The sequence below is a fragment of the Notolepis coatsorum genome, assembly GCF_963971535.1.
Source record: "Notolepis coatsorum genome assembly, chromosome: 6".
Lineage (NCBI taxonomy): Eukaryota > Metazoa > Chordata > Actinopteri > Aulopiformes > Paralepididae > Notolepis > Notolepis coatsorum.
Window position 1 is genome coordinate 189,723,115 of NC_140170.1, and position 26,854 is coordinate 189,749,968.

At 42.4% G+C, this 26,854-nt stretch overlaps 1 protein-coding gene across 1 annotated transcript in view; it reads left to right on the forward strand.

The window, feature by feature from the left end:
* The window catches only part of syn2b (synapsin IIb), a gene marked incomplete at both ends in the record, with an annotated part of 29,406 nt that extends 12,229 nt beyond the window's left edge, over window positions 1-17,177 (forward strand). The window contains 5 exon segments of the mRNA XM_084315970.1: window positions 12,199-12,642; window positions 12,973-13,495; window positions 17,018-17,019; window positions 17,022-17,115; window positions 17,117-17,177. Of these exon segments, the coding sequence (XP_084172096.1) occupies window positions 12,199-12,642; window positions 12,973-13,495; window positions 17,018-17,019; window positions 17,022-17,115; window positions 17,117-17,177 (1,124 nt within the window).
* Window positions 17,178-26,854: the final 9,677 nt, after the last annotated feature.

The window sequence follows — 26,854 nt, forward strand, 5'->3', positions numbered from 1 at the left end:
AATGTAATGCACAGTAATACAATTAGTTACCTTGGGCAGCAGCAAAGGGATGTGTGTTTTACGCTCCTCACGGGAGTGGTCGATCCAACGGAGGACGGCCTCGAACACCGTCTCCTCGCTCTTCACGTTCAGGTCATCCCTCTCGATGATGTCCACCAGTTGCTGCGGGGACAGCTCGACAAACTCCTGTGAGACGTGCAACATCTCCTCAAAGTGGCACACGATGAAGAGATGGGCCTTGCGCATCAGGTCAGGGCAGCAGTAGATGTCCGCGTCCCTCCAGATGCCGACACAGTTTTCCAGAGACAGCTGGCCTTCTAGGAAATCAGAGCACGCTCCTACTATGCCAGTGACACGAAGCTGATCTGCAGCCACCAGAAGCTCTTTCACGTTCTCTGCTGTCACCGGCACAAAGCGTGTGTAGGAGTACTCTATGATGAGCTGCATCATACCTGGGGACACCCCAGAGATAGTGTAGACTGGTGTCTCTGAGTCGCTCCAGAGAGTGAAGAGGGCTCTGTGGGACGCAGAGTATAGAGATATCTGATAAGTAAACAGTAAGCAACATTCTGTCCTGTGTAGTAATTAGGGCTGACCCCTATTAGTCGAATAGTCGACTAATCGGTCGAAAGGAGCCGTAGTCGACTGCCAACCTCTTAGAAGCGTGGCTAACGCTAATGGCACGCATACCAGAGGCCAACTGCCTAAGAAAACAGGCACAGAGGCACTGAAAGAGGATTTCACCCATCTAATGAACACACTAGACTAGACAAATATCAAGATGTATCCATCAGTGGACCAATTGCATGCTTTTGCAGAGGACAAGAAGCCTTCAGTCAACTCCTTCAGACATTAAGCACCCCACACAGCCCAAATGGAATGATACATTTTTTTTTAAAGATTATACTTTTTATTTGTTTTGAATTCTTTTTTATAGTCGACTAATAGTCGACTAACGCAAATTTTGGCCAATCATAGTCGACTATCCAAATCCTTAGTCGGGACAGCCCTAGTAGTAATATATTTTCACTGTAGAAGTATAGGGTCTTAGCACAGTAGAAGTATAGTATCTTTTTACAGTAGAAGTACAGTATAGTATCTGTTTACAGTAGAAGTACAGTATAGTATCTGTAGTATAGTATCTGTTTACAGTATAAGTACAGTATAGTATCTTTTTACATTAGAAGTACAGTATAGTATCTGTTTATCTGTTTACAGTAAAAGTACAGTATAGTATCTGTTTACAGTAGGAGTACAACATAGTATATGTTTATAGTAGAGGTAGAAGTAGAAGTGACATCACAAATGTTCTAGAATGTTTGATTATGACATCATACTGTGACATCACAAATGTTCTAGAATGTGCTATTATGAGATCATACTGTGACATCACAAATGTTATAGGATGTTTGGTTATGACATCATACTGTGACATCACAAATGTTCAAGATTGTGCTATTATGACATCATACTGTGACATCACAAATGTTCTAGAATGTTTGATTATGACATCATACTGTGACATCACAAATGTTCTAGAATGTTTGATTATGACATCATACTGTGACATCACAAATGTTCTAGAATGTGCTATTATGAGATCATACTGTGACATCACAAATGTTCTAGAATGTTTGGTTATGACATCATACTGTGACATCACAAATGTTCAAGATTGTGCTATTATGACATCATACTGTGACATCACAAATGTTCTAGAATGTTTGATTATGACATCATACTGTGACATCACAAATGTTCTAGAATGTACTATTATGACATCATACTGTGACATCACAAATGTTATAGAATGTTTGGTTATGACATCATACTGTGACATCACAAATGTTCAAGCTTGTGCTATTCTGACATCATACTGTGACATCACAAATGTTCTAGAATGTTTGATTATGACATCATACTGTGACATCACAAATGTTCTAGAATGTTTGGTTATGACAGCATACTGTGACATCACAAATGTTCAAGATTGTTCTATTATGACATCATACTGTGACATCACAAATGTTCTAGAATGTACTATTATGACATCATACTGTGACATCACAAATGTTCAAGAATATAGTATCTGTTTACAGTAGAAGTACAACATAGTATATGTTTATAGTAGAGGTAGAAGTAGAAGTGACATCACAAATGTTCTAGAATGTTTGATTATGACATCATACTGTGACATCACAAATGTTCTAGAATGTGCTATTATGAGATCATACTGTGACATCACAAATGTTATAGGATGTTTGGTTATGACATCATACTGTGACATCACAAATGTTCAAGATTGTGCTATTATGACATCATACTGTGACATCACAAATGTTCTAGAATGTTTGATTATGACATCATACTGTGACATCACAAATGTTCTAGAATGTTTGATTATGACATCATACTGTGACATCACAAATGTTCTAGAATGTGCTATTATGAGATCATACTGTGACATCACAAATGTTCTAGAATGTTTGGTTATGACATCATACTGTGACATCACAAATGTTCAAGATTGTGCTATTATGACATCATACTGTGACATCACAAATGTTCTAGAATGTTTGATTATGACATCATACTGTGACATCACAAATGTTCTAGAATGTACTATTATGACATCATACTGTGACATCACAAATGTTATAGAATGTTTGGTTATGACATCATACTGTGACATCACAAATGTTCAAGCTTGTGCTATTCTGACATCATACTGTGACATCACAAATGTTCTAGAATGTTTGATTATGACATCATACTGTGACATCACAAATGTTCTAGAATGTTTGGTTATGACAGCATACTGTGACATCACAAATGTTCAAGATTGTTCTATTATGACATCATACTGTGACATCACAAATGTTCTAGAATGTACTATTATGACATCATACTGTGACATCACAAATGTTCAAGAATATAGTATCTGTTTACAGTAGAAGTACAGTATAGTATATTTTTACAGTAGAAGTACAGTATAGTATCTTTTTACAGTAGACGTACAGTATAGTATATGTTTACAGTAGAAGTACAGTATAGTATCTGTTTACAGTAAAAGTACAGTATGGTATCTGTTTACTAACCAAGCTAACCTGAACCAAGCTAACCTGAACCAAACTAACCTGAACCAAGCTAAACTTACCTGAAATAGTCCCCGCATTCACACAGAAGGGCCTTGAGGGCATACAACTCAGTGCTGTTGACTTTAATAACCACATCACAGAGCCTTGCCTCCAGATGCAGCTCATTACGGATTGTACAGGACATTGTTTCCTTTTCCATGTGGGGATTTTAAATTGTATCTACAGAATATATTCAAGCTTAGACAAGTAGCCGGAAACAACATGTGATATCTTCACTTGGTCTTCTGAGATCTGAGATGGTCTGAGAGAATTGTTGAATATATACTGTACACAAATGTTCTATAATGTTCTATTATGACATCATACTGTGACATCACAAATGTTCTAGAATGTTCTATTATGACATCATACTGTGACATCACAAATGTTCTAGAATGTTATATTATGACATCATACTGTGACATCACAAATGTTCTAGAATGTTCTATTATGACATCATACTGTGACATCACAAATGTTCTAGAATGTGCTATTATGACATCATACTGTGACATCACAAATGTTCTAGAATGTTTGATTATGTCATCATACTGTGACATCACAAATGTTCTAGAATGTTTGATTATGACATCATACTGTGACCACAAATGTTCTAGAATGTTTGGTTATGACATCATACTGTGACATCACAAATGTTCAAGCTTGTGCTATTCTGACATCATACAGATACTATACTATACTTAGCCGCCTTCTGTAAAATATTATTATAGTACCATGATATACCATGATACATTTTTGTGAGGGATAGGTTCTATTTTTATGTGTTGGGAATTATATTTGTGTTTCTGTGGTTAGTGCCAGGCTATGGTTAGAGTTGTGTCTCTCTGGTTAGTGCCAGGCTATGGTTAGAGTTGTGTCTCTCTGGTTAGTGCCAGGCTATGGTTAGCGTCTCTCTGGTTAGTGCCAGGCAATGGTTAGAGTTGTGTCTCTCTGGTTAGTGCCAGGCTATGGTTAGCGTCTCTCTGGTTAGTGCCAGGCTATGGTTAGAGTTGTGTCTCTCTGGTTAGTGCCAGGCTATGGTTAGCGTCTCTCTGGTTAGTGCCAGGCTATGGTTAGGGTTGTGTTTTTCTGGTTAGTGCCAGGCTATGGTTAGCGTCTCTCTGGTTAGTGCCAGGCTATGGTTAGAGTTGTGTCTCTCTGGTTAGTGCCAGGCTATGGTTAGCGTCTCTCTGGTTAGTGCCAGGTTATGGTTAGAGTTGTGTCTCTCTGGTTAGTGCCAGGCTATGGTTAGGGTTGTGTTTTTCTGGTTAGTGCCAGGCTATGGTTAGAGTTGTGTTTCTCTGGTTAGTGTCAGGCTATGGTTAGTGTCTCTCTGGTTAGTGCCAGGCTATGGTTAGAGTTGTGTTTCTCTGGTTAGTGCCAGGCTATGGTTAGAGTTTATCTGGTTAGTGCCAGGCTATGGTTAGAGTTTCTCTGGTTAGTGCCAGGCTATGGTTAGAGTTTATCTGGTTAGTGCCAGGCTATGGTTAGTGTTTCTCTGGTTAGTGCCAGGCTATGGTTAGTGTTTCTCTGGTTAGTGCCAGGCTATGGTTAGTGTTTCTCTGGTTAGTGCCAGGCTATGGTTAGAGTTTCTCTGGTTAGTGCCAGGCTATGGTTAGTGTTTCTCTGGTTAGTGCCAGGCTATGGTTAGTGTTTCTCTGGTTAGTGCCAGGCTATGGTTAGAGTTTCTCTGGTTAGTGCCAGGCTATGGTTAGTGTTTCTCTGGTTAGTGCCAGGCTATGGTTAGTGTTTCTCTGGTTAGTGCCAGGCTATGGTTAGTGTTTCTCTGGTTATGTTCATTCTGAAGCTACATCAACAGACTCTTTTCATGTCATCAACACTATTTTCATGATGTCATCAACACTCTTTTCATGATGTCATCAACAGACTATTTTCATGATGTCTGCAACAGACTCTTCATGATGTCATCAACAGACTCTTTTCATGATCTCATTCTCTCTTTTCTTCTACTCTTTTCTTTCCTCTTCTCTCTTCTCCTCTCTTTTCTTTTTCTCTTGTCTTTCCTCTCCTCTTCTCTCTTCTCCTCCTCTCTTTTCTTCTTCTCTTGTCTTTCCTTTCCTCTTCTCTTCTCCTCCTCTCTTTTCTTCTACTCTTTTCTTTCCTCTCCTCTTCTCTCTTCTCCTCTCTTTTCTTCTACTCTTTTCTTTCCTCTTCTCTTCTCTCTTCTCCTCCTCTCTTTTCTACTCACCTGTCCTCTGCCCCCCCCCACACACCCCAGTGTAAAGATGCCTTCTATAAAAGTACCCACACAATGGCATATGCTGTGTTTTTTCTGTTCTGCTGTTAAAACCTCTTTCCTGTGTTATTTTGTGTTGAAACCCTTAACCCTATGCCATAAATGTCATAAATGTCTATATGAATTGAAAATGGGGGACCCTGATGGAAACAAGACAAACGTCTTTCTCAGGTCTGCATCCCCTTAACAATTGTATGTATTGAGCCGTACTGTATTGTACCCATTCTGCAATCTGTTAAATAAAGTTTTCATTCATTCATTCATTCATTCATTCATTCATTCATTCATTCATTCATTCATTCATTCAATGCTCCCGTAATCCTTCTAGCTGTTGACTTGCCGCCCCCCGGTGGTCATTTTAGTCCACAGCCTACTACACTCAAAATGTGTGTCTGAAAGAAAGAAAGAAAGAAAGAAAGAAAGAAAGAAAGAAAGAAAGAAAGAAAGAAAGAAAGAAAGAAAGAAAGAAAGAAAGAAAGAAAGAAAGAAAGAAAGAAAGAAAGAAAGAAAGAGAGAGAGAGAGAGAGAGAGAGAGAGAGAGAGAGAGAGAGAGAGAGAGAGAGAGAGAGAGAGAGAGAAATAGGAATGTATGATTGTTGTAGAGACGCATGAACATTGTATGTGATAATTGTAGTTCTGTTGTGAGGACATGAGATAATCATGTAGTTCTGTTGTGAGGACATGAGATAATCCTGTAGTTCTGTTGAGGAGGACATGTGATAATCCTGTGGTTCTGTTGTGAGGACATGAGATAATCCTGTAGTTCTGTTGTGAGGAGGACATGAGATAATCCTGTAGTTCTGTTGTGAGGAGGACATGAGATAATCCTGTAGTTCTGTTGTGAGGACATGAGATAATCCTGTAGTTCTGTTGTGAGGAGGACATGAGATAATCCTGTAGTTCTGTTGTGAGGACATGAGATAATCCTGTAGTTCTGTTGTGAGGAGGACATGAGATAATCCTGTAGTTCTGTTGTGAGGACATGAGATAATCCTGTAGTTCTGTTGTGATGACATGAGATAATCCTGTTGTTCTGTTGTGATGACATGAGATAATCCTGTAGTTCTGTTGTGAGGAGGACATGAGATAATCCACATATCCGAGGACTTGACATGGACCACACATATTGACAGTGTTGTGAAGAAGGCACGGCAACGCCTCTACTTCCTCAGGCGCCAAGTCAGTCAGAAGATCCTTAACACTTTGACAACCGGGCCTCGCCATCTAATATAAATAAACCGTGCCTTCATAATGGCTTAAAGAAAATAAAAATCCATCGGTTGGTTGTCATTTTATAGCGCCGTGAATATAAGCTTTATTGCAGTTTTCGTCTCGGTTTTTTTCTGGAAAGCTATTTATAGGACTAAAGGCTAGTCACGTTATATCGAACGGCATTTCTGTTGTATATATACGAATGAAATAAAACAAACTGCTTAGCATCCGGACTATTACAGAGCATCTATGGATGAAATGGGGGCGGCGGGGGACGTCGATTAGTATTATTGATTAGCAATACAGTGTGCGTTCAAGTAGCCACATTCACTGATCGATCGCTTGCGTTTTACAACAATGTCCAATCCGGCTGTAATTTGGGTGAAGAGTATCCTACCGTCAGCCCAGCAGCTGGCAGCATTTCCCCATTATTCATCGGCATATGGTATTTTTCCCATTCGCCCTCAATGATACTGCAGTGGAGCGATGGCGCCCCTAAGAGGATCTGGCCGGTATTACATGTTGCGTAAATCAAATATGCGGGTAGATCTGCAGAGTCGATCGGGGACGTTGATACGGTTATTAATATGGAATAAAACAATAACAACTTGCCACAAGTTAACTCGTGGCTTTGGTCCACAACGCATGGCACCGAAACCCGAGTTAACTCGTGGCTGGTCCCTATAGTGTTAAGAACTTCTACTCATGTACAATAGAGAGCATCCTGACTGGCAACATCACCTCCTGGTTTGGGAATAGCACCGCACAAGACCGTAGCAGACAACAGAGAGTGGCCCGTTCAGCCGAACGCACAATTGGAGGGGGGCTTCCCACTCTCCAGAACTTTTACAAGAAGCGGTGCAGGGGTAAGGCTAAGAGAATCATCAAGGACTCCAGCCACCCAAACAACTGCCTCTTTGAACTGCTGCGGTCAGGCAAGCGATACCGGAGTCTCATGGCAAGCACAGAAAGACTCAGAAGAAGCTTCTATCCCCAGGCCATCAGGTTGCTCAACGAACAATAACACTATGCAACAACCATCAAATGCACTCACAACACACACATCCACACGCACACACTCACTTAAAACAAACAACCCACTGCAGCACCCACTCTACACACTTTAGAACACCTAAACACACTTTATATTTATTGGTAAATGATTTGCACTACAACCCATACCTCAGTACACCTTACTGTAAATTGTACCTAACCAGGCTTGTTCTGATCTATAGCAGGCTGGTATTTAAAGTGACCAGGCTTGTTCTGATCTATAGCAGGCTGTTATTTAAAATGAAAATAAAGACAAGATGTTCCTTTATTGATCCCCTTGGGGAAATGTGGGCATCATAGCAGCGTGGGGGAGGGGGACGGGAGGTACAGGTATGGGCAGGGTAATAAATGGTACATTTATATAGCTCTTTTATCCAAAGCGCTTTACAATTTTTCTTCCTCACATTCACTCACACACTCACACATTCACACACCAACGGCAGAGGCAACCATGCAAAGTGTTGAGTGGCTGTTTGTTTGTACAGAGACATGGTCATCTCCATCAGTGTGCATGGTGTCAGATGACCTACTGTGATCTGCTTTGGTCCTTTGATGAGGCTCGGTGATGCCTGGTTTGTAGGGATGTCCCGATCCGATCACGTGATCGGGATCGGCGCCGATCACGTGCTTTTCAGAGGATCGGGATCGGGAATCTTTTTTAATAAAAATCGGCAGTCAAAAAAAGATTTTTTTTTTCAACAAACATGACCATGTTCACATCTTAAACTCATACGGAGGCCTTAGTTTTGGTTTTAAATTACATATAATATATCATTAATGTATTTATTGTCACACAGAGCAGAATAATTGTCCACAACAAACACATCCCCTTTAATTTACACCGTTGCAACAAACACTTTCCCTTTAATTTTAGACGCTCACATCACAACAACACGTTGCTCCCCGAAACATGGTTATCCACTGACTTGAGCAGCTGCTAGAGGTTTGTAACTAAGCATTTTAAAATAGAAAGTCAAGCCAGTCCAACAGCAATTGCAATGTTTGCAAGGAGGACATTTCGCGTGGAGGAAAAACTCATGAAGCAGCAGGAGGCGGAGTTTTCAGACTAACTTTTCAGATAACGGCAATTATTTGCTGTGTGACTGAGGATTATCGTCGGCGTTTCAGACCAGAATGGAGCTAATCATTACGTAAGTCGAACACTGAATGTATACTAATGTGCAAACATATATTGAAACTTTTAATATTTCTCATATGAAGCACATATGAATGTAATAACAAGAGCCGCCGCGCTCGCGCCCCGGACTATAGGCAACAGAGGGGCTTCTTGCTCCGCCAGTTTCTGACACAAATGCGTCAAAATTGATTACTAATGTGAAAGATCGGATCGGGAACGATCGGAATCGGTAGATATTTAAAATCACATGATCGGGATCGGATCGGGAGCAAAAAAAGGCGATCGGGACATCCCTACTGGTTTGTCCACCTGGTGCACTGAGAGAACCGGTCAGACTGTGTGGCGCGCATCAAGGGGGAAAAAGGAACGTAATCCTGGTCAGAACAACGGGGCAGACTACAATATATTTGCATTTGTTAGCCAAGCTAGCGATCTAAACAATCAATCCATGCCAAAGCTAGATGTGTAAAAGGTGAAAGACTGATTTGGCAAAATGACATCTAGATGTTTTAGTTTGAAACAACTTTTAGTCAGGGGGGTGTCATGGTTTCTCCATAGAGCTCCATTATACTGTTAGTCAGGGGGGTGTCATGGTTTCTCCATAGAGCTCCATTATACTGTTAGTCAGGGGGGTGTCATGGTTTCTCCATAGAGCTCCATTATACTTTTAGTCAGGGGGGTGTCATGGTTTCTCCATAGAGCTCCATTATACCTTTAGTCAGGGGAGTGTCATGGTTTCACCATAGAGCTCCATTATACTTTTAGTCAGGGGGGTGTCATGGTTTCTCCATAGAGCTCCATTATACCTTTAGTCAGGGGAGTGTCATGGTTTCTCCATAGAGCTCCATTATACTTTTAGTCAGGGGAGTGTCATGGTTTCTCCATAGAGCTCCATTATACTCTTAGTCAGGGGAGTGTCATGGTTTCTCCATAGAGCTCCATTATACCTTTAGTCAGGGGAGTGTCATGGTTTCTCCATAGAGCTCCATTATACTGTTAGTCAGGGGGGTGTCATGGTTTCTCCATAGAGCTCCATTATACCTTTAGTCAGGGGAGTGTCATGGTTTCTCCATAGAGCTCCATTATACCTTTAGTCAGGGGAGACGTGTCATGGTTTCTCCATAGAGCTCCATTATACTGTTAGTCAGGGGGGTGCCATGGTTTCTCCATAGAGCTCCGTTATATTTTTAGTCAGGGGGGTGCCATGGTTTCTCCATAGAGCTCCATTATACCTTTAGTCAGGGGAGTGTCATGGTTTCTCCATAGAGCTCCATTATACTTTTAGTCAGGGGAGTGTCATGGTTTCTCCATAGAGCTCCATTATACTCTTAGTCAGGGGAGTGTCATGGTTTCTCCATAGAGCTCCATTATACCTTTAGTCAGGGGAGTGTCATGGTTTCTCCATAGAGCTCCATTATACTGTTAGTCAGGGGGGTGTCATGGTTTCTCCATAGAGCTCCATTATACCTTTAGTCAGGGGAGTGTCATGGTTTCTCCATAGAGCTCCATTATACCTTTAGTCAGGGGAGTGTCATGGTTTCTCCATAGAGCTCCATTATACTTTTAGTCAGGGGAGTGTCATGGTTTCTCCATAGAGCTCCATTATACTTTTAGTAGTCAGGGGGGTGCCATGGTTTCTCCATAGAGCTCCGTTATATTTTTAGTCAGGGGGGTGCCATGGTTTCTCCATAGAGCTCCATTATACCTTTAGTCAGGGGAGTGTCATGGTTTCTCCATAGAGCTCCATTATACTGTTAGTCAGGGGAGTGTCATGGTTTCTCCATAGAGCTCCATTATACCTTTAGTCAGGGGAGTGTCATGGTTTCTCCATAGAGCTCCATTATACTTTTAGTCAGGGGAGTGTCATGGTTTCTCCATAGAGCTCCATTATACTTTTAGTCAGGGGAGTGTCATGGTTTCTCCATAGAGCTCCATTATACTTTTAGTCAGGGGAGTGTCATGGTTTCTCCATAGAGCTCCATTATACTTTTAGTCAGGTGAGTGTCATGGTTTCTCCATAGAGCTCCATTATACCTTTAGTCAGGGGAGTGTCATGGTTTCTCCATAGAGCTCCATTATACTTTTAGTCAGGGGAGTGTCATGGTTTCTCCATAGAGCTCCATTATACTTTTTGTCAGGGGAGTGTCATGGTTTCTCCATAGAGCTCCATTATACTTTTAGTCAGGGGAGTGTCATGGTTTCTCCATAGAGCTCCATTATACTTTTAGTCAGGGGAGTGTCATGGTTTCTCCATAGAGCTCCATTATACTGTTAGTCAGGGGAGTGTCATGGTTTCTCCATAGAGCTCCATTATACTTTTAGTCAGGGGGGTGCCATGGTTTCTCCATAGAGCTCCATTATACTTTTTGTCAGGGGAGTGTCATGGTTTCTCCATAGAGCTCCATTATACTTTTAGTCAGGGGAGTGTCATGGTTTCTCCATAGAGCTCCATTATACTGTTAGTCAGGGGAGTGTCATGATTTCTCCATAGAGCTCCATTATACTTTTAGTCAGGGGGGTGTCATGGTTTCTCCATAGAGCTCCATTATACTGTTAGTCAGGGGAGTGTCATGGTTTCTCCATAGAGCTCCATTATACTGTTAGTCAGGGGAGTGTCATGGTTTCTCCATAGAGCTCCATTATACTTTTAGTCAGGGGAGTGTCATGGTTTCTCCATAGAGCTCCATTATACTGTTAGTCAGGGGAGTGTCATGATTTCTCCATAGAGCTCCATTATACTTTTAGTCAGGGGAGTGTCATGGTTTCTCCATAGAGCTCCATTATACTTTTAGTCAGGGGAGTGTCATGGTTTCTCCATAGAGCTCCATTATACTTTTAGTCAGGGGAGTGTCATGGTTTCTCCATAGAGCTCCATTATACTGTTAGTCAGGGGGGTGTCATGGTTTCTCCATAGAGCTCCATTATACTGTTAGTCAGGGGAGTGTCATGGTTTCTCCATAGAGCTCCATTATACTGTTAGTCAGGGGAGTGTCATGATTTCTCCATAGAGCTCCATTATACTGTTAGTCAGGGGAGTGTCATGGTTTCTCCATAGAGCCCCGTTATACTGTTAGTCAGGGGAGTGTCATGGTTTCTCCATAGAGCTCCATTATACTGTTAGTCAGGGGAGTGTCATGATTTCTCCATAGAGCCCCGTCGTACTTTTTTAGCGGCAGCAGCTCGCGCAGGTAGGGGGCAACTCAGTCACATGACTCAGCTGGTATTGCTGCTTGGCTCGAACTCAGTATGTTGGTATACAGCGAACAGGTCTATATCATGTGTTCTCTATTTTCTGTAATTTAGTTTTTATTTGTTTTGACTTTCTGTAAGTGTTGGTTGTTATTGAATCATAGAATATAGGCCTGATCTAAAAGCCGCTGATTCTTGTTTCCAACCTCCAGGGGCGCCGGTGAAATCACACAGTGTGGATCCAGAGCCAACGAAGAAAGCGTCTGAACCAGCTCCGAGGCCCGTCCAGAAAGCCAGTCCTGCTCAAGCTCAGAAAGCACCCACGGGTCAGAAGCCAGGCCCAGTGCAGAAGGCCGCCTCGGTCACCACGAGGCCTCCGGTGCAGAGGCCTCCCCCTCCGATGATGATGAGGGCGGCGTCTGTGACCAAATCTACCCCGGCTCCACAACCTCCGGTCAAAGCCACTCCTCTGACCTCTGCCGCACCCCCGGCCATAGCTGTCCCGTCCTCACCCCCGGCCAAACCAGCTGCTACAGCCCCAGCCTCCCCTCCAGCCAAACCAGCTGCTACAGCCCCAGCCTCCCCTCCAGCCAGGCCAGCAGCTGTAGCTCCAGCTTCCCCTCCAGCCAGGCCAGCAGCTGTAGCCCCAGCTTCCCCTCCAGCCAGGCCAGCCGCTGTAGCTCCAGCTTCCCCTCCAGCCAGGCCAGCAGCTGTAGCCCCAGCCTCCCCTCCAGCCAGGCCAGCAGCTGTAGCTCCAGCTTCCCCTCCAGCCAGGCCAGCAGCTGTAGCTCCAGCTTCCCCTCCAGCCAGGCCAGCAGCTGTAGCCCTAGCTTCCCCTCCAGCCAGGCCAGCAGCTGTAGCCCCAGCCTCCCCTCCTCCAGCCATGCCAGAAGCTGTAGCTCCAGCCTCCCCTCCAGCTTCCCCCCCAAGCAACCGAGCTGCCGCAGCCCCATCCTCACCCCCAACCAAACCGGTATTCGCCCCAGCTTCTCCTCCCGCAGCCCCGGCCCCCACCACGGAGCAGCCCAAACCCCAGCCACCTCAGGTGTCCCCGTCTCCCTCCCCGGCTCCGGGCAAGCCCAAAGAGCTTCCCCCCAAACCCACACCGCCCGCCAAGCCCATTCCTCCCGTACGCAGGAATTCCAAGCCTCTGATCCAGCCCAAGCCCCAGACCACACCGCCGCCCAAGCCCAGAGCCGCCCAGCCCGAAGCCCAAGCCACCACCCCCCCGGCCTCCGAGTCGGCCACCGTCCCGGACCCTACCCCGGTCCTGGTCCCGTCCCCGGCTCCAGCTCCGGTCCCGGTCCCGGCACCGGTGCAGGTTCAATCCCCGACCAAAGCTCCGGAGTCTCCGCCCAGGGTGCAGTCTCCGGCTAAAGCCCAGCCCCAGGCGCCCTCTCCTGAGCCCACCCCGACTGCACCCGAGGCCCAGGCTGAGGCCCAGGCGGAGGCCCAGCCCCTGGTGGACGAGCAGCCGGCCGCTCAGCAGAAGACCCACCCTCTGCTGAAGTAAGGGCTGTTGTCAGTGCGCTCGGATGGGCTTCATTAGTGAGTGCATTTACACAGTTTTTGAGATAATTATGCTCATATCCTGCTGGTCTTATGCAAGATTGAACCATTTTACACTCATACATATCTGTGTATATACATGAATGAACAGAATATTCAGAATACTATATAATATACCAGGTCGGGACAACTTCAAAATCAGAACTTTAAAATCCCAAAATATGTGGGAAATGATGTCCAACCACCTGAATCACCCACTTCTGCTCCTTCCCCCTCAAATTCCTATAATAATCCTTTTTTTTATCCACTTTTTCTCCCATTTTTCTATATTTTCCTCCCATCCCAATTTCGTATCATCCAATTCAACCCTCCCCTGTCACGGACGCTGTTTCTTGCCTCCCACAAGCCGGCTGCAATGTGGACTAAGTCATACATAGCACAAGTCCCCTCCGGTACTTGAGGTAACAGCAGTCGCATCTTTTCACCTGCGCAGCTCGATCTCTCAGTGGCGAGGAGTAACGCGTGGGAGGCTCACGCTGCCCCCGACACTTCCTGATTCTACTGCGCAGGCGCACCAACCGACCTGTAGGAGTCGCTGTCCACAACGCCCGATCCCCACCCATCAGTTTCCCACCCCCTAATACGGCCAATGTGTATTAGTGCGGACGACCAGCTAAACTGAAAGCAATGTGGAGTGCTGGGCTCGAACCCGCATTCGTGGCGAGCGCCTTGCCCACTACGCCACGTAGCCGCCCCCAACTGTGGCTCATCTGTAAGCAGAACTACAGGCCAGAAGGCAGCGCCATATTTCTTAGCTTTTTAAAAGTATAGATTGATGAATCAAATGAGCCCCACTTGTTTGGAAAGCTCCGCTAACATACAGTAGCCTACTGTAGCCAATTAGCATATCACTCAATTCCGTTGAATAGAAAGTAATGAAAATATTGTGATTTATTGTGCCCCCATCTCCATTCTAAACTAGCTAATGCTAGTGTTGCGATGCTAACGTGTTTAGCTAGAACAACTTCAAAAACAATCAAACAAACTAAATCGCTGTAAATTAATTGGAGCCTTGTGGTTTTGAATGTAAAAAATGAATTTACTGCTATTTTTTTTTTTTTTTATTATTATTTTTTAAACACACATACACAAACATGACAACACACGATAAGATACACAAGCATTAATACACAGTGTATATCCAACGAAATGACCATTTATACCAATGTCTTATACAGGATATACCCCTAATACCTGTTATCTAAAAACCTACACACATATGCTCCAGCTCGAACCCCCCCCTCCCGGACCCCTCTTTGGATAGGACCTCCATTATCCCTCGCACCTAACCAGACACTACCATTATAAGCTAGCTTTTATTCTCTCCACCACTTCTAACCACATTGACATTTTGGATTCATTGAGACCCAGAATTCTTGCTGTAGATATTTCTTGATAAATTACATCGAGATATGTAAGAAACCAAACTTTCCGGCAAATTTCTTCCGGTTGAAACCAGCGTGATGCGATCAGCTTTTTTGCTACTGTGATACCCGATAAAACCAATCTCTTTAGCTGTGGATTCACTGCAAACTCAAAAACATCATTCAATAGTAATACAGAGGGGTGTACAGGTATATTCCAAGATACGAGTTTTGATAATTGTTGGGTCACATCTTTCCAGAATATCTTAACTGGTGGGCAGTCCCAATACATGTGCATAAATGTCCCTTCGTCCCCATTTGTACATTGGGAGCATTTGGAGTCTTGTATAAGACCCATTCTGTTCAGTCTTATAGGAGTCAAGTGAATGTCCTGTGAATATAGTTAAGATTGATTTGTTGATGGTCCGGGTTCCTTTCTGAGTGTGACGTCATAGTTAAATTAATGTAGCGTGGGGAAAAAACGTTTTGCCTTATGAGAATGTTCCCTGTCTTTCCTTCCCTTTCTCCTTTGTTCCTTCCTCCCTTCCTTCCATCCTCCCATCCACCCTTCCTTCCTTCCTTCCTTCCTTCCTTCCTTCCTTCCTTCCTTCCTTCCTTCCTTCCTTCCTTCCTTCCTTCCTTCCTTCCTTCCTTCCTTCCTTCCTTCCTTCCTTCCTTCCTTCCTTCCTTCCTTCCATTCTTCCTTTCTTCCTTTGTTCCTTCATCCCTTCCTTCCATCCTCCCATCCACCCCCTCCCTCCTTCCTTCCCTTCGTCCTTTCTTCCTTCCTTCCTTCCTTCCTTCCTATCTTCCTTCCTTCCTTCCTTCCTTCCTTCCTTTGTTCCTTCCTCGCTTCCTTCCATCCTCCCATCCTCCCATCCTTCCTTCCTTCCTTCCTTCCTTCCTTCCTTCCTTCCTTCCTTCCTTCCTTCCTTCCTTCCTTCCTTCCTTCATTCCTTTCTTCCTTCCTTCCTTCCTTCCTTCCTTCCTTCCTTCCTTCCTTCCTTTCTTTCTTTCTTTCTTTCTTTCTTTCTTTCTTTCTTCCTTCCTTCCTTCCTTCCTTCCTTCCTTCCTTCCTTCCTTCCTTCCTTCCTTCCTTCCTTCCTTCCTTCCTTCCTTCCTTCCTTCCTTCCTTCCTTCCTTCCTTCATTCCTTCCTTCCTTCCTCTTATCCTTCCTTCCTTTATTCCTTTCTTTCTTCCTTCCTCTTATCCTTCCTTCCTTTATTCTTTTCTTTCTTCCTTCCTCCCGGCCTTCCTCTTCTCTTTCCTTCCTTCCTTCCTCTTATCCTTCCTTCCTTTATTCCTTTCTTTCTTCCTTCCTCTTATCCTTCCTTCCTTTATTCTTTTCTTTCTTCCTTCCTCCCGGCCTTCCTCTTCTCTTTCCTTTCTTCCTTCCTCTTATCCTTGCTTCCTCCCTGCCTTCCTTCCTTCCTCGTCTCATTCTGTTCTTTGTCCTTCCTTTCTCTTATCCTTCCTTCCTCCTTGCCTTGCTCCCTCTTATCCTTCCTTCCTTCCTCCTTGCCTTCCTTCCTCTTCTTCTTCCTTCCTCCCTGTATTCCTTCCTCTTCTTCCTTTCTTCTTTGCCTTAATTTGTCCTTTTTCCTCCCTCTCTTCCTTCATCCTCTCATTCCTTTCTTCCTTGCATTCACCTTTCATTCCTCCCTCCCTCTCTCTGCTCTCCTTTCCTCACATCATCCATCCATTCCTACCCTATTTCTTCATCTCTCTCCCAACTGCCCACTCATCTCCTCCCTCTCCTCCTCTCTCCCTCTCCCTTCCTCTCACTCTTACCCTCCTTCTCATCCCTCTCCTTCTCTCGTCCCTCTCTCCCTTTCCTCCTCTCCTCCTTCTCATCCCTCTCCTCCTCTCCTCCCTCTCTTCCCTCTCTTCCCTCTCTCCCTCTCCTCCTCTCCTCCCTCTCTCCTCCCTCTCCTCCTCTCCTCCCTCTCTTCCCTCTCTCCCTCTCCTCTTCTCCTTCCCTCTCCCTCCCTCTCCTCCTCTCCTCCCTCTCTCCCCCTCCTCTCCCTCCCTCCCTCTCCATCCTCCCTCTCTATCCTCTCTCTCCCCTCTCTCCCCTCCCTCCCCTCTCCTCCCCAGTAAGTCCAGTCCCTGACCAACGCCTTCAACGCCTTCAGTGACTCGTCGTTCTTCCGCGGCAACTCGAGCCCCAGCCCGAGCCCGGCGGCGGGGGAGGGGGCAGGAGGCGGAGACCATCCGCAACCTCCGCAAGTCATTCGCCAGCCTCTTCTCCGACTAGACCAATCAGCCGAGAGCTCTGTTTTCCCGCCTCTCCCCGCACACTCTGACGGGGGGGCGTGTTGAAATACCGCAGAGAAGCGGTGCGCGTGTGCGCATCGGTTTCAAGTGTGACGCGGCATGCGGTCAGAGGCGTGTTGGGGGAAAAAGAAACGGGAATTACATGTTAAAGAGTAAGACGTGTTAATACAACACACCTTGTGTCCTTTTAAAGCCTGTTTAACATGCGTTTTGTTTTTTCCCACACGCTTTCACGCGCGCGTTCACAGAAGACTGACTTATTTCAGCGCGTCTCTCCTCAGAGTGTGTTTACCTGGTCCTGTCCTACGATTGGCCGGCGATGACTTGATTGACATTACGTGTGAACCAGTCTGAGGTTAAACTTGTGTGTGTGTTAACCGTACTGTATTCCCTCTGTCCCGCCCCCCTCTCCTCCCACGTGTGTGTGAGTATCAGTGAGGCCTGTCGATCGATGTACAGTGAGTGATTTATAATGCCAGACAGACTGAAGGAGTTACGTCATTGGAATAGAATAGAATAGAATAGAATAGAATAGAATAGAATAGAATAGAATAGAATAGAATAGAATAGAATAGAATAGAATAGAATATATCTTTATTTTTCCCAGGAAGGATCTTCGGGAAGGAATACTTATACAGAGATATACAAAATATATTATATGACTTTATCGTCAAAAAGAAAATATAAAAGGATATAGTTGATTAACATGTGTAATTAACATGTGTAATATAAATATATTATAAAAGAACACAATGTTTACTGCCAGAAAAAAGGAGAATAAATGGTCCAGAGATCAGTGACATAACTCTTTCATTCTAATTGGCTTGATTTACACAGAAAAAAAAAGAAAAGACTTCGTTGTGTCAGTTCTATGTGTTCTAGATCTTGTTGTTTTTACCCACAGTTCTTCCACGGTGAACGGGTTTTTGACCATGGAGGCTAATTCAGTATAGACTATCTGGCTATACTGGCTATAGGATCCTGGAGGCATGAGATTTACTGAAGACCTACTTATTATAGACCTCGAGACACTTCTGTACACTTCCATTAAGGCAGCTTTCATATTCATTATGAGTATAAATTAAAAAAAAAAAAAAAAAAGCATTGTTCTAGGTGTATGGGAGGCTTCTCCTCTGGTGGTCATGAAGGGTTAAAAAAATAATGTAACAAGTAAAGTTGATTGTTTTTCTGTGTAAGTCCAGTCTATGTGTCTCTGGTCCTCAGCAACATGCACTTGTATGTAATGGCTACTGCACGGGGTACAAGGCCATACTTATCCCCCTTTGTCCCTTAGCGTGGAGGCGTGCGAGGGGTGGATGGTGTGGATATACTACATACGTACATCTGTGTTAAGTAGGGCTGTACCGAATCTTTTTTTTTTATATTTTTTTTAATGTATTTGTTTGTCTATTCATTCTGTTTAAACCAATGGGGTTTTTCTTCACAGTTGCAGATAAAGATTAGGCTACACTAATATTATACTATTATACTATTATAGTATATGACTCGTCATAAAAATGAAAATAAAATTTTTTTATCATAAATGATGATGTAGCCAATCTGCATCCGCTTGGCGCTCGGCGCTCCATCAAGACGTCACCATCACTTTCGTACCAACCGTGCCCTTATTGGATTATTTATGTTGACGAAACTGACGAGTTGTATTCATTAAAGAAAGTTGATGTAATTTAATCAGATGAATCACTTTATTCAAATAGATGATTTTGTTTGAGGATCATTTTTTATATTTCTTTTAATTGATTTTTCTTTTATTATTATAATTATTCTTCTTTTGTATTACATCATAAAATATGACGACAGACATTCGAAGCCTCATTCGAAAACTTCGATAGAAGCTTTGAATGTAAAAACAAAATGACATTCGGTACAGCCCCTATCTGTGTTAAGTCCCTTAGCCTAGCGATGTGTGGGGGATGGATGGGGTGGATAATATACTACATACGTACATCTGTGTTAAGGCCCTATGCATGGCTCCTCTACAGGTCCGTGTGAGACTCTGTGGGGCAGAGTTGTATCAGTGTTGAGTTTGACCCTCCGTTGCCTATCTCTCTCTCTCACTCTCTCTCTCTCTCTCTCTCTCTCTCTCTCTCTCTCTCTCTCTCTCTCTCTCTCTCTCTCTCTCTCTCTCTCTCTCTCTCTATCTCTCTAGATGTCGTAGCCTTATTGTGAAGGTGTTGTTTTTAATTCGCAGCTAGACTTGCTAGCTGTGCAGACCTGGGTCAAGCGTTAGTGGAAATCTGTTCAGCTACTGCAAACTCTCACCGTACGCTGACGACTCGGCCCTTCTGGAGTGAGCGCATGTTACGATCTAGCCAAAGTAAGAAGACTATATACGATTGGTCTTGAATTTGCCACCTCAAGCCCATATTAAGCCATCGTCCTGTAGAGCAGAGGGTCTGAATCTGGACATACAGTACAGTATGTATAGAATGGACCTACTGTAGTCTCGCTGTGCCGGGCTGTTTTCTGTATGTGAAGTGAAGAATATTTGCTGTCTGATTTTTCTCTTTTGTTCTGGTGCTATTTGTTTATTTCCCACCGTGGAAATAAGTCCAATGACTTCCTCTGCCATCCCCGTACTTGTTCATTCACATTGTGAATATTTCACAGTACAAAAACGGGAAGTGTTGCACTTTTGTGGCCAATATTTACTTCCATTGTGCCTACGAGAATCGTTTAAAGGTAATGGCCCAAACAAAAACAACAACAACAACAACAACAACAACAACAACAACAACAACAACAACAACAACAACAACAACAAAAGAAAAAGGAAATGATATGTTGCTCATACTTCACTTATATTCATATTTTGATAATTCTTCATCGATACAGGTGAAAGAAAATGGCAGGATTATTTTTATAGTGGGCCCGTCGTACCGGTTTGAACACGGCGCTCAACCTGCGCATCAGTACCCGTCTTCCCAGCGTTCCCAGCGCGTTGAGCCCAGCCCCCCCCCTCAGGCCAGACGAAATGAATCAAGTGAATGAATGGAAAAAAAAAACTAAATGAATCAAGTAAATGAACGAAAAAAAAAAAAAAAGTAGCCGAATCAATTCCAGGAAGTACCCTGACCCACGTCTGCAACAGTGGTTCTCGTTTCACCCCCGTCGTAGACCTACCCCTGTCGTAGACCGACCCCTATCGTAGACCTATCCGCTGTAGTGTGTGGTTTGTTGATTATTCTTCTCATCCAAAAGGACATTGAGACAGTAGTGCAATAACACCTCAACGTGACCGTTGAGCACTGTCACTCATATTCATATATATATATATATATATATATATATATATATATATATATATATATATATATATATATATATATATATATATATAGAGATATATAGAGATATATATATATATATATATATATATAGAGATATATAGAGATATATAGAGATATATATATATATCATGCAGTACTCCCTACATCCTAATCCCGTTCCGCCTCCCTTTCTGACACGCCCTATTCTGCGGCTGCGTTCCAGGTCGCCTTTGTCACGATCAGCTGGATATATCAGATGCACATAGCGTATGTTGTTGGCTTTTGTGACGAACACTCACAGAGACGCAGCAGTATTATACAATTTGGGATTGATCACGAGACTTAAGACGAAGGCGAACTGGAATGTAATCCTAATAATATCATTTCTGTTCAGTTTTCAACTCAATTGTTGCGTTTTTAGGTCTTTATGTGTCAAATAATTATCGGTGTCTCTAAGCCCTTGAAGGGAAAATAGTACATTTTGAACTTGTTTGTTTTTCTCTAACAGGCATCTATAGCATAATACTGCGATGTTAGCATATTTAGCATCCCCCATTCATACCAATGGTAGTGCTAACCGCAACAAGCTAGCTTATTAGCCCGCGGCTCATAGTGCCCATTGGTCGTCAGTGGGGAATGCCAATGATGTTGTGGCTGAATCCAGAATGTGGCGAGTGCTTGGTTGAGGAAAAACAGGCTAAAATGTCCAAATGTAAACTTGTCCCTGTATATTATCAACCCATCAGCTTTACTACCGTAGATACCATGTTAGCAGTGACGTCTAACATAATTGTATTGTATTCGTGTGTACGTATGTATACGTGTCATCTCAGGAGTTCTATTTTTTTGTAAAATACTGATCGATTGATTTAGTTATATTTTTGAGGCTCCATATTTATGGTACAGTATATATTGTTGGGTTCGTATTGTGTTTTTATTTGTAACGCAATACTGCTTTGCATGACTGATGGTGTTTTTTCTGTACAGAACAAAGTGAATAAAGATGTGTCTCTCTATCGTCCCTCCTGGTGTTTTTAATCCCTTTATCATAATCATAATCAACTTTATTTCTATAGCAACAACAGTTGTGACTGTTACCAAAGTGCTTCACAGATGAAAGCATAGAGCATAAAATATACTGTAATACAAATAAGTGCAAGGGTTCAGATAAAAAAAAGAAAAAAATAAAGATAAAAGAAAGAAAAAGTGCAGCAGATTACAAAATAAGGCATAAAGGGACTAAACGTAGAGACCTAGGAGGCAGGCTCAGCTCTGGTCAAAGGCCCGGGAGAAGAGATGGGTCTTTAGCCGGGACTTAAAGGCCTCCAGGGAGAAGAGATGAGTCTTTAGCCGGGACTTAAAGGCCTCCAGGGAGAAGAGATGAGTCTTTAGCCGGGACTTAAAGACCTCCAGGGAGAAGAGATGGGTCTTTAGCCGGGACTTAAAGGCCTCCAGGGAGAAGAGATGAGTCTTTAGCCGGGACTTAAAGACCTCCAGGGAGAAGAGATGGGTCTTCAGCCGGGACTTAAAGGCCTCCAGGGAGAAGAGATGAGTCTTTAGCCGGGACTTAAAGACCTCCAGGGAGAAAAGATGAGTCTTTAGCCGGGACTTAAAGACCTCCAGGGAGAAGAAATTAGTCTTTAGCCGGGACTTAAAGGCCTCCACGGAGAAGAGATGAGTCTTTAGCCGGGACTTAAAGGCCTCCAGGGAGAAGAGATGAGTCTTTAGGGACTTAAAGACCTCCAGGGAGAAGAGATGAGTCTTTAGGGAACCTGTTAAGCCTGTAAACCTTTTCTTTATCATAAATCGATCAATAGAGACCATATTAGATCCCCAATTATCATATCATGGGGTGTCATTGGAAAGCCACACTCATTGGCTACAACCCTGTCCAAACATTTTCGAGATCGCCAAATGATTGACGGAGCTAGAGCCCCCGGAGGTCGGGGGTGGTAATGTGTACTTTGGCGCACGCGTCACATATCGGCATGTAACTCGAAAACTGCTGAACGGATTATGTCACCTGAAAGGGCAATTGACAGGCAACAAATAGGGCTATAAGTCCATCTATATATTGTATTAAAAGAAATGCACACCCGAGCCACTAGAGGTCGGAAAAGTGGCATCGCGAATCGTCCTCATGAGGGCCCACATGTGGGCCCTTGGATGTTAAGAGGTAATGTTTTTAAAAAAAAAAAAAAATTTGCCAAGAGTAAAGACCATAACCCTATCAAAACAGCAGTCAAAGTGTATATTTAAATTTTTACCAATGTTTTGTAAGATTTACAGAAAATAAGAATTTATCGAAAAAATACTAATTATATCTCTTTTATCGTAAAACCGTGAGGAAATGACTAAATCCAGATGTAACCCTGCCATTGGAAAGAGGAGCCTTTTCCCTATCCATAGATGTATTATTTGGCCATAATAAGGTCAAGGTCAAGTTCAAGGTCAAATATGAATTTATAATTAAAATCGATTATCATTTATTACTGTATCTACAAATCCTTCTGTTTAATCATCTTCCCTTTATTCATTTGCTTAGATTTGTTGTACACTTGATCTCCATAAGGTGGTGAATGAGCTCAGGGAGCGAGCTAGGTTTGCTCACAATTGTAACATGGTGTTATTCACCGGCACAGATGCAAACAAATATCATCATTTATATTGTCCTTTTTTTCATTACAATTTACTCAAGCCTAGTAACAGACAAACATTTTCTGACACTGGGAATACATACCCCCAGGTCCCTAGATGTTCCTAGATACCAATAACATGCAAATTGACCTTGTAGAAGTGGAGCAATCTTCCATTTACTTAGACTGAAAATAGGGCTACAGCTTAACAGGTTCCAGGGGCTCCGGCGCACGCGCATAAATGTTCCCTCGCATACGCACAGACTAAAGACAATGCTAAATTGCCTCTAGGAATGGAATGTAACACATTTCATTCACAAGTTTTGTGTGAATGTATCTGAGGACGTATTTGAACACACCTGACGTCCTGCGCTATTGTTATGCAAAGTAGGCCAGGTGGGTACTTGGCGAGTTGACGCATCAGTCGAGTGCAGCGCATTCCTGTGTGCACGCGTGCGCACATCTGTGCATGTGCGTGCGCGTGCTTCTGCTCACATAGCCGGTTGCACGGTGTGCAACCCTGTCCCATGAGCAACGCACCCCTGGGTTGAGGTACGTGTTAAGGTAAGTGTTAGGTTAAGGTAAGTGTTAGGGTGAGGGTTAGTCTATGTCATATCTCCATAAACCTCACATAAACATAAATGTATGTTTAATGTCTAATACTACTATGAATACTAATACTACTAATAATAATACTACTACTAATTCTAATAATACTACTGATACTAGGGGTGGGAATCGTCAGAGACCTCACGATACGTTACTATCGCGATACTTGCATCACGATACGATACTATCGCGATACTAAATATATCGCGATACGCTGAAAATATTGCAATGTTTTTTTATTTTATTTAGTTTTTTTGCAAAAAAAATATTTATTACCTTTTTTCAACTGCAAAGTAAAACTTTGTCAACATGTTTTATCTAATAAAATAAAGTTCAGTCTGTTCATCTCACTTCAATCATTTTTATTGCAGAACATGGTATTTTCTCAAGCAGACAGATGTAAACACTGTAATCTGTGTTGCATGTACCTGACAAACTGAACTGTTTGTATTACAGTCATATTCCATGTGTGTGTGTGGACTACTGTACTATTACAGGTATTGAAATGAACAATGCAACTTCCTTATACAAAATGTTTTTTATTTTCATTTTTATGAATAATTAAATATCGATACTTGGCGTCCCTGTATCGATACAGTATCGCCACGCAAAGTATCACGATACTACTACGTATCGATTTTTTCCCCCACCCCTAACTGATACAAATACTAATAATACTACTGCTGATACTGCTACTACTATTACTACTAATATGAATACTGATACTTCTATGGCTATTGCTGTTACTACTACTGTTACTGTTACTGTTAATAATAATAATAATAATAATAATAATAATAATAATAATAATAATAATAATAATAATAATAATAATAATAATAATAATAATAATAATAATAATAATAATAATAATAATAATAATAATAATAATAATAATAATAATAATAATAATAATAATAATAATAATAATAATAATAATAATAATAATAATAATAATAATAATAATAATAATAATAATAATAATAATAATAATAATAATAATAATAATAATAATAATAATAATAATAATAATAATAATAATAATAATAATAATAATAATAATAATAATAATAATAATAATAATAATAATAATAGTGATATTACTACTGGTAGCACTATAATTACTACCACCAGTACTACTAGTTAATAAGTATGAAATTACAAGCGTTACTTATTTTCAAATTGTGTATGTGTGTATTTGTCCATCGCAGCGATAACATCATTTCTAATATAATAATATAATATTGGTCACGAGCTGGTACGACGACTAGCTCTAGCCTTGCTACTCTAAACCGTGTTGAATTGCCTTGTCGCTAATCCTGTTCTCTCTGTGCCCCAGGACCACCGCCCCGGTACTCCGCTCACCTGGACGCCCCATGCGGCACATGGAACGCACCATTCCTCACCCCAAGAACATTCTTGTACCTGTCTGTCGCACATTCCTGTTGTGAAACTGTCTATGACTATGCGTGCACCTCATGGTACCAAAGCACCTCAAAGGCGCTTAAAACAAAATTACAAACATCACAAAACAAACTGGTCAGACTACTACTTGACCTTACCCCCAGAACCCACCTCACCCCTGCCCACTTTGACAACCTAGGATGGCTTAGAGTAGACGACAGAGTACAGCAACTTGCAATGGGCCTGGTCTACAAGATACACTATACGACTAAGGTACCCATGTACATGTCAAAATACTTCCCAAAGGTCAGTGAATACCACAATAACTACACCAGAGGAAGCTCAACAAATCATGTTAAACCCAGATTCGGCTCAAACAAGGGACTAAATACGTTTCGCAATTATGCCACATCAATGTGGAACGCCCTACCTAAAGCTGTAAAGGAATGTGAATCCCTACCCACATTCAAAACCGCTCTTAAAGAGCACCTACGGGAGGCTGCAATTCGAAACTGGCCACCACCACCTCCTAATAGACAGTCTCCTCCCCACCGCATGTATATATTCCCTCTCCGCCGTATGTATATCTCTCCCACCCACCCACTCCCTCCTAATGTACAGTCCCCTCCCCATCATATGTATATACTCTGTCAGGATCTAGGGGTAACAGTACTGTATATTTGAATACCGTTTATGTCACAAATGTATCAGTACTAAATACCTATATGTCCCTATGCCATAAATGTCATGTATGTTGTGTATGTCATAAATGTCTATATGAATTGAAAATGGGGGACCCTGATGGAAACAAGACAAACGTCTTTCTCAGGTCTGCATCCCCTTAACAATTGTGTGTATTGAGCCGTACTGTATTGTACCCATTCTGCAATCTGTTAAATAAAGTTTTCATTCATTCATTCATTCTGCTTGGGGAACCATAATTAAACCCACCTATACTGCTCCATTCTCTCTCCTCCTGTGTTCTGCAATTGGGCTCCGCCAAACCCCTATCCTAACACTCAGCGAATGTATTCCCAGTGTCAGAAATACTGTGTCTGTTACTAGGCTTGAGTAAATTGTAATGAACCAAATGAGAATATCAATAAAAAAAAAATTATCTTTGACTGTGATAACACCATGCTAAAATTGACCAGACCTGAAAAATCTAAGCAAGGTTTTGTAGATAGATACAGTACTGAATTCTGCCATCCGGACACATGCAATTTGAAATATGATTATAGAATATAGAATATCAGGCCTAAAATGGTTATGCGATTAAAATGCAATTAATTAGATTAATTAATTACAAATCCTGTAATTAATTAGATTTTTTTTAATCGCCTGACAGCACTAATAAATAATAGAATATAATAATTTCTTCATAAAGAATCCATTGTGTAATGAACTGCCCATAAAGGTGTCATTCACTGCCCAGCCTGCAGAGGGAGGTGTTGTTACATTATTGCAGCAGATCAGGTTTCCTGGGCCCTGTTTCATGTACGTGGTTCAACTAAGTCGATCAACATGTCCATTATCCAGCTTCAGTTAACCCGATGTTCAAAGCCGGGATTTTCCTGTTTCACAAAGGAGGATTCAGTCTCGTTAACTCAAGCCAGACTTGAGAGTCAGGCTCAAGTCAGGCTAGATGCGCGCTCCCGTTTTAGGTGGAAAGCCAGCACGTATCGATGGCAGAGACCCTGATTCTCAACGGCATTGAT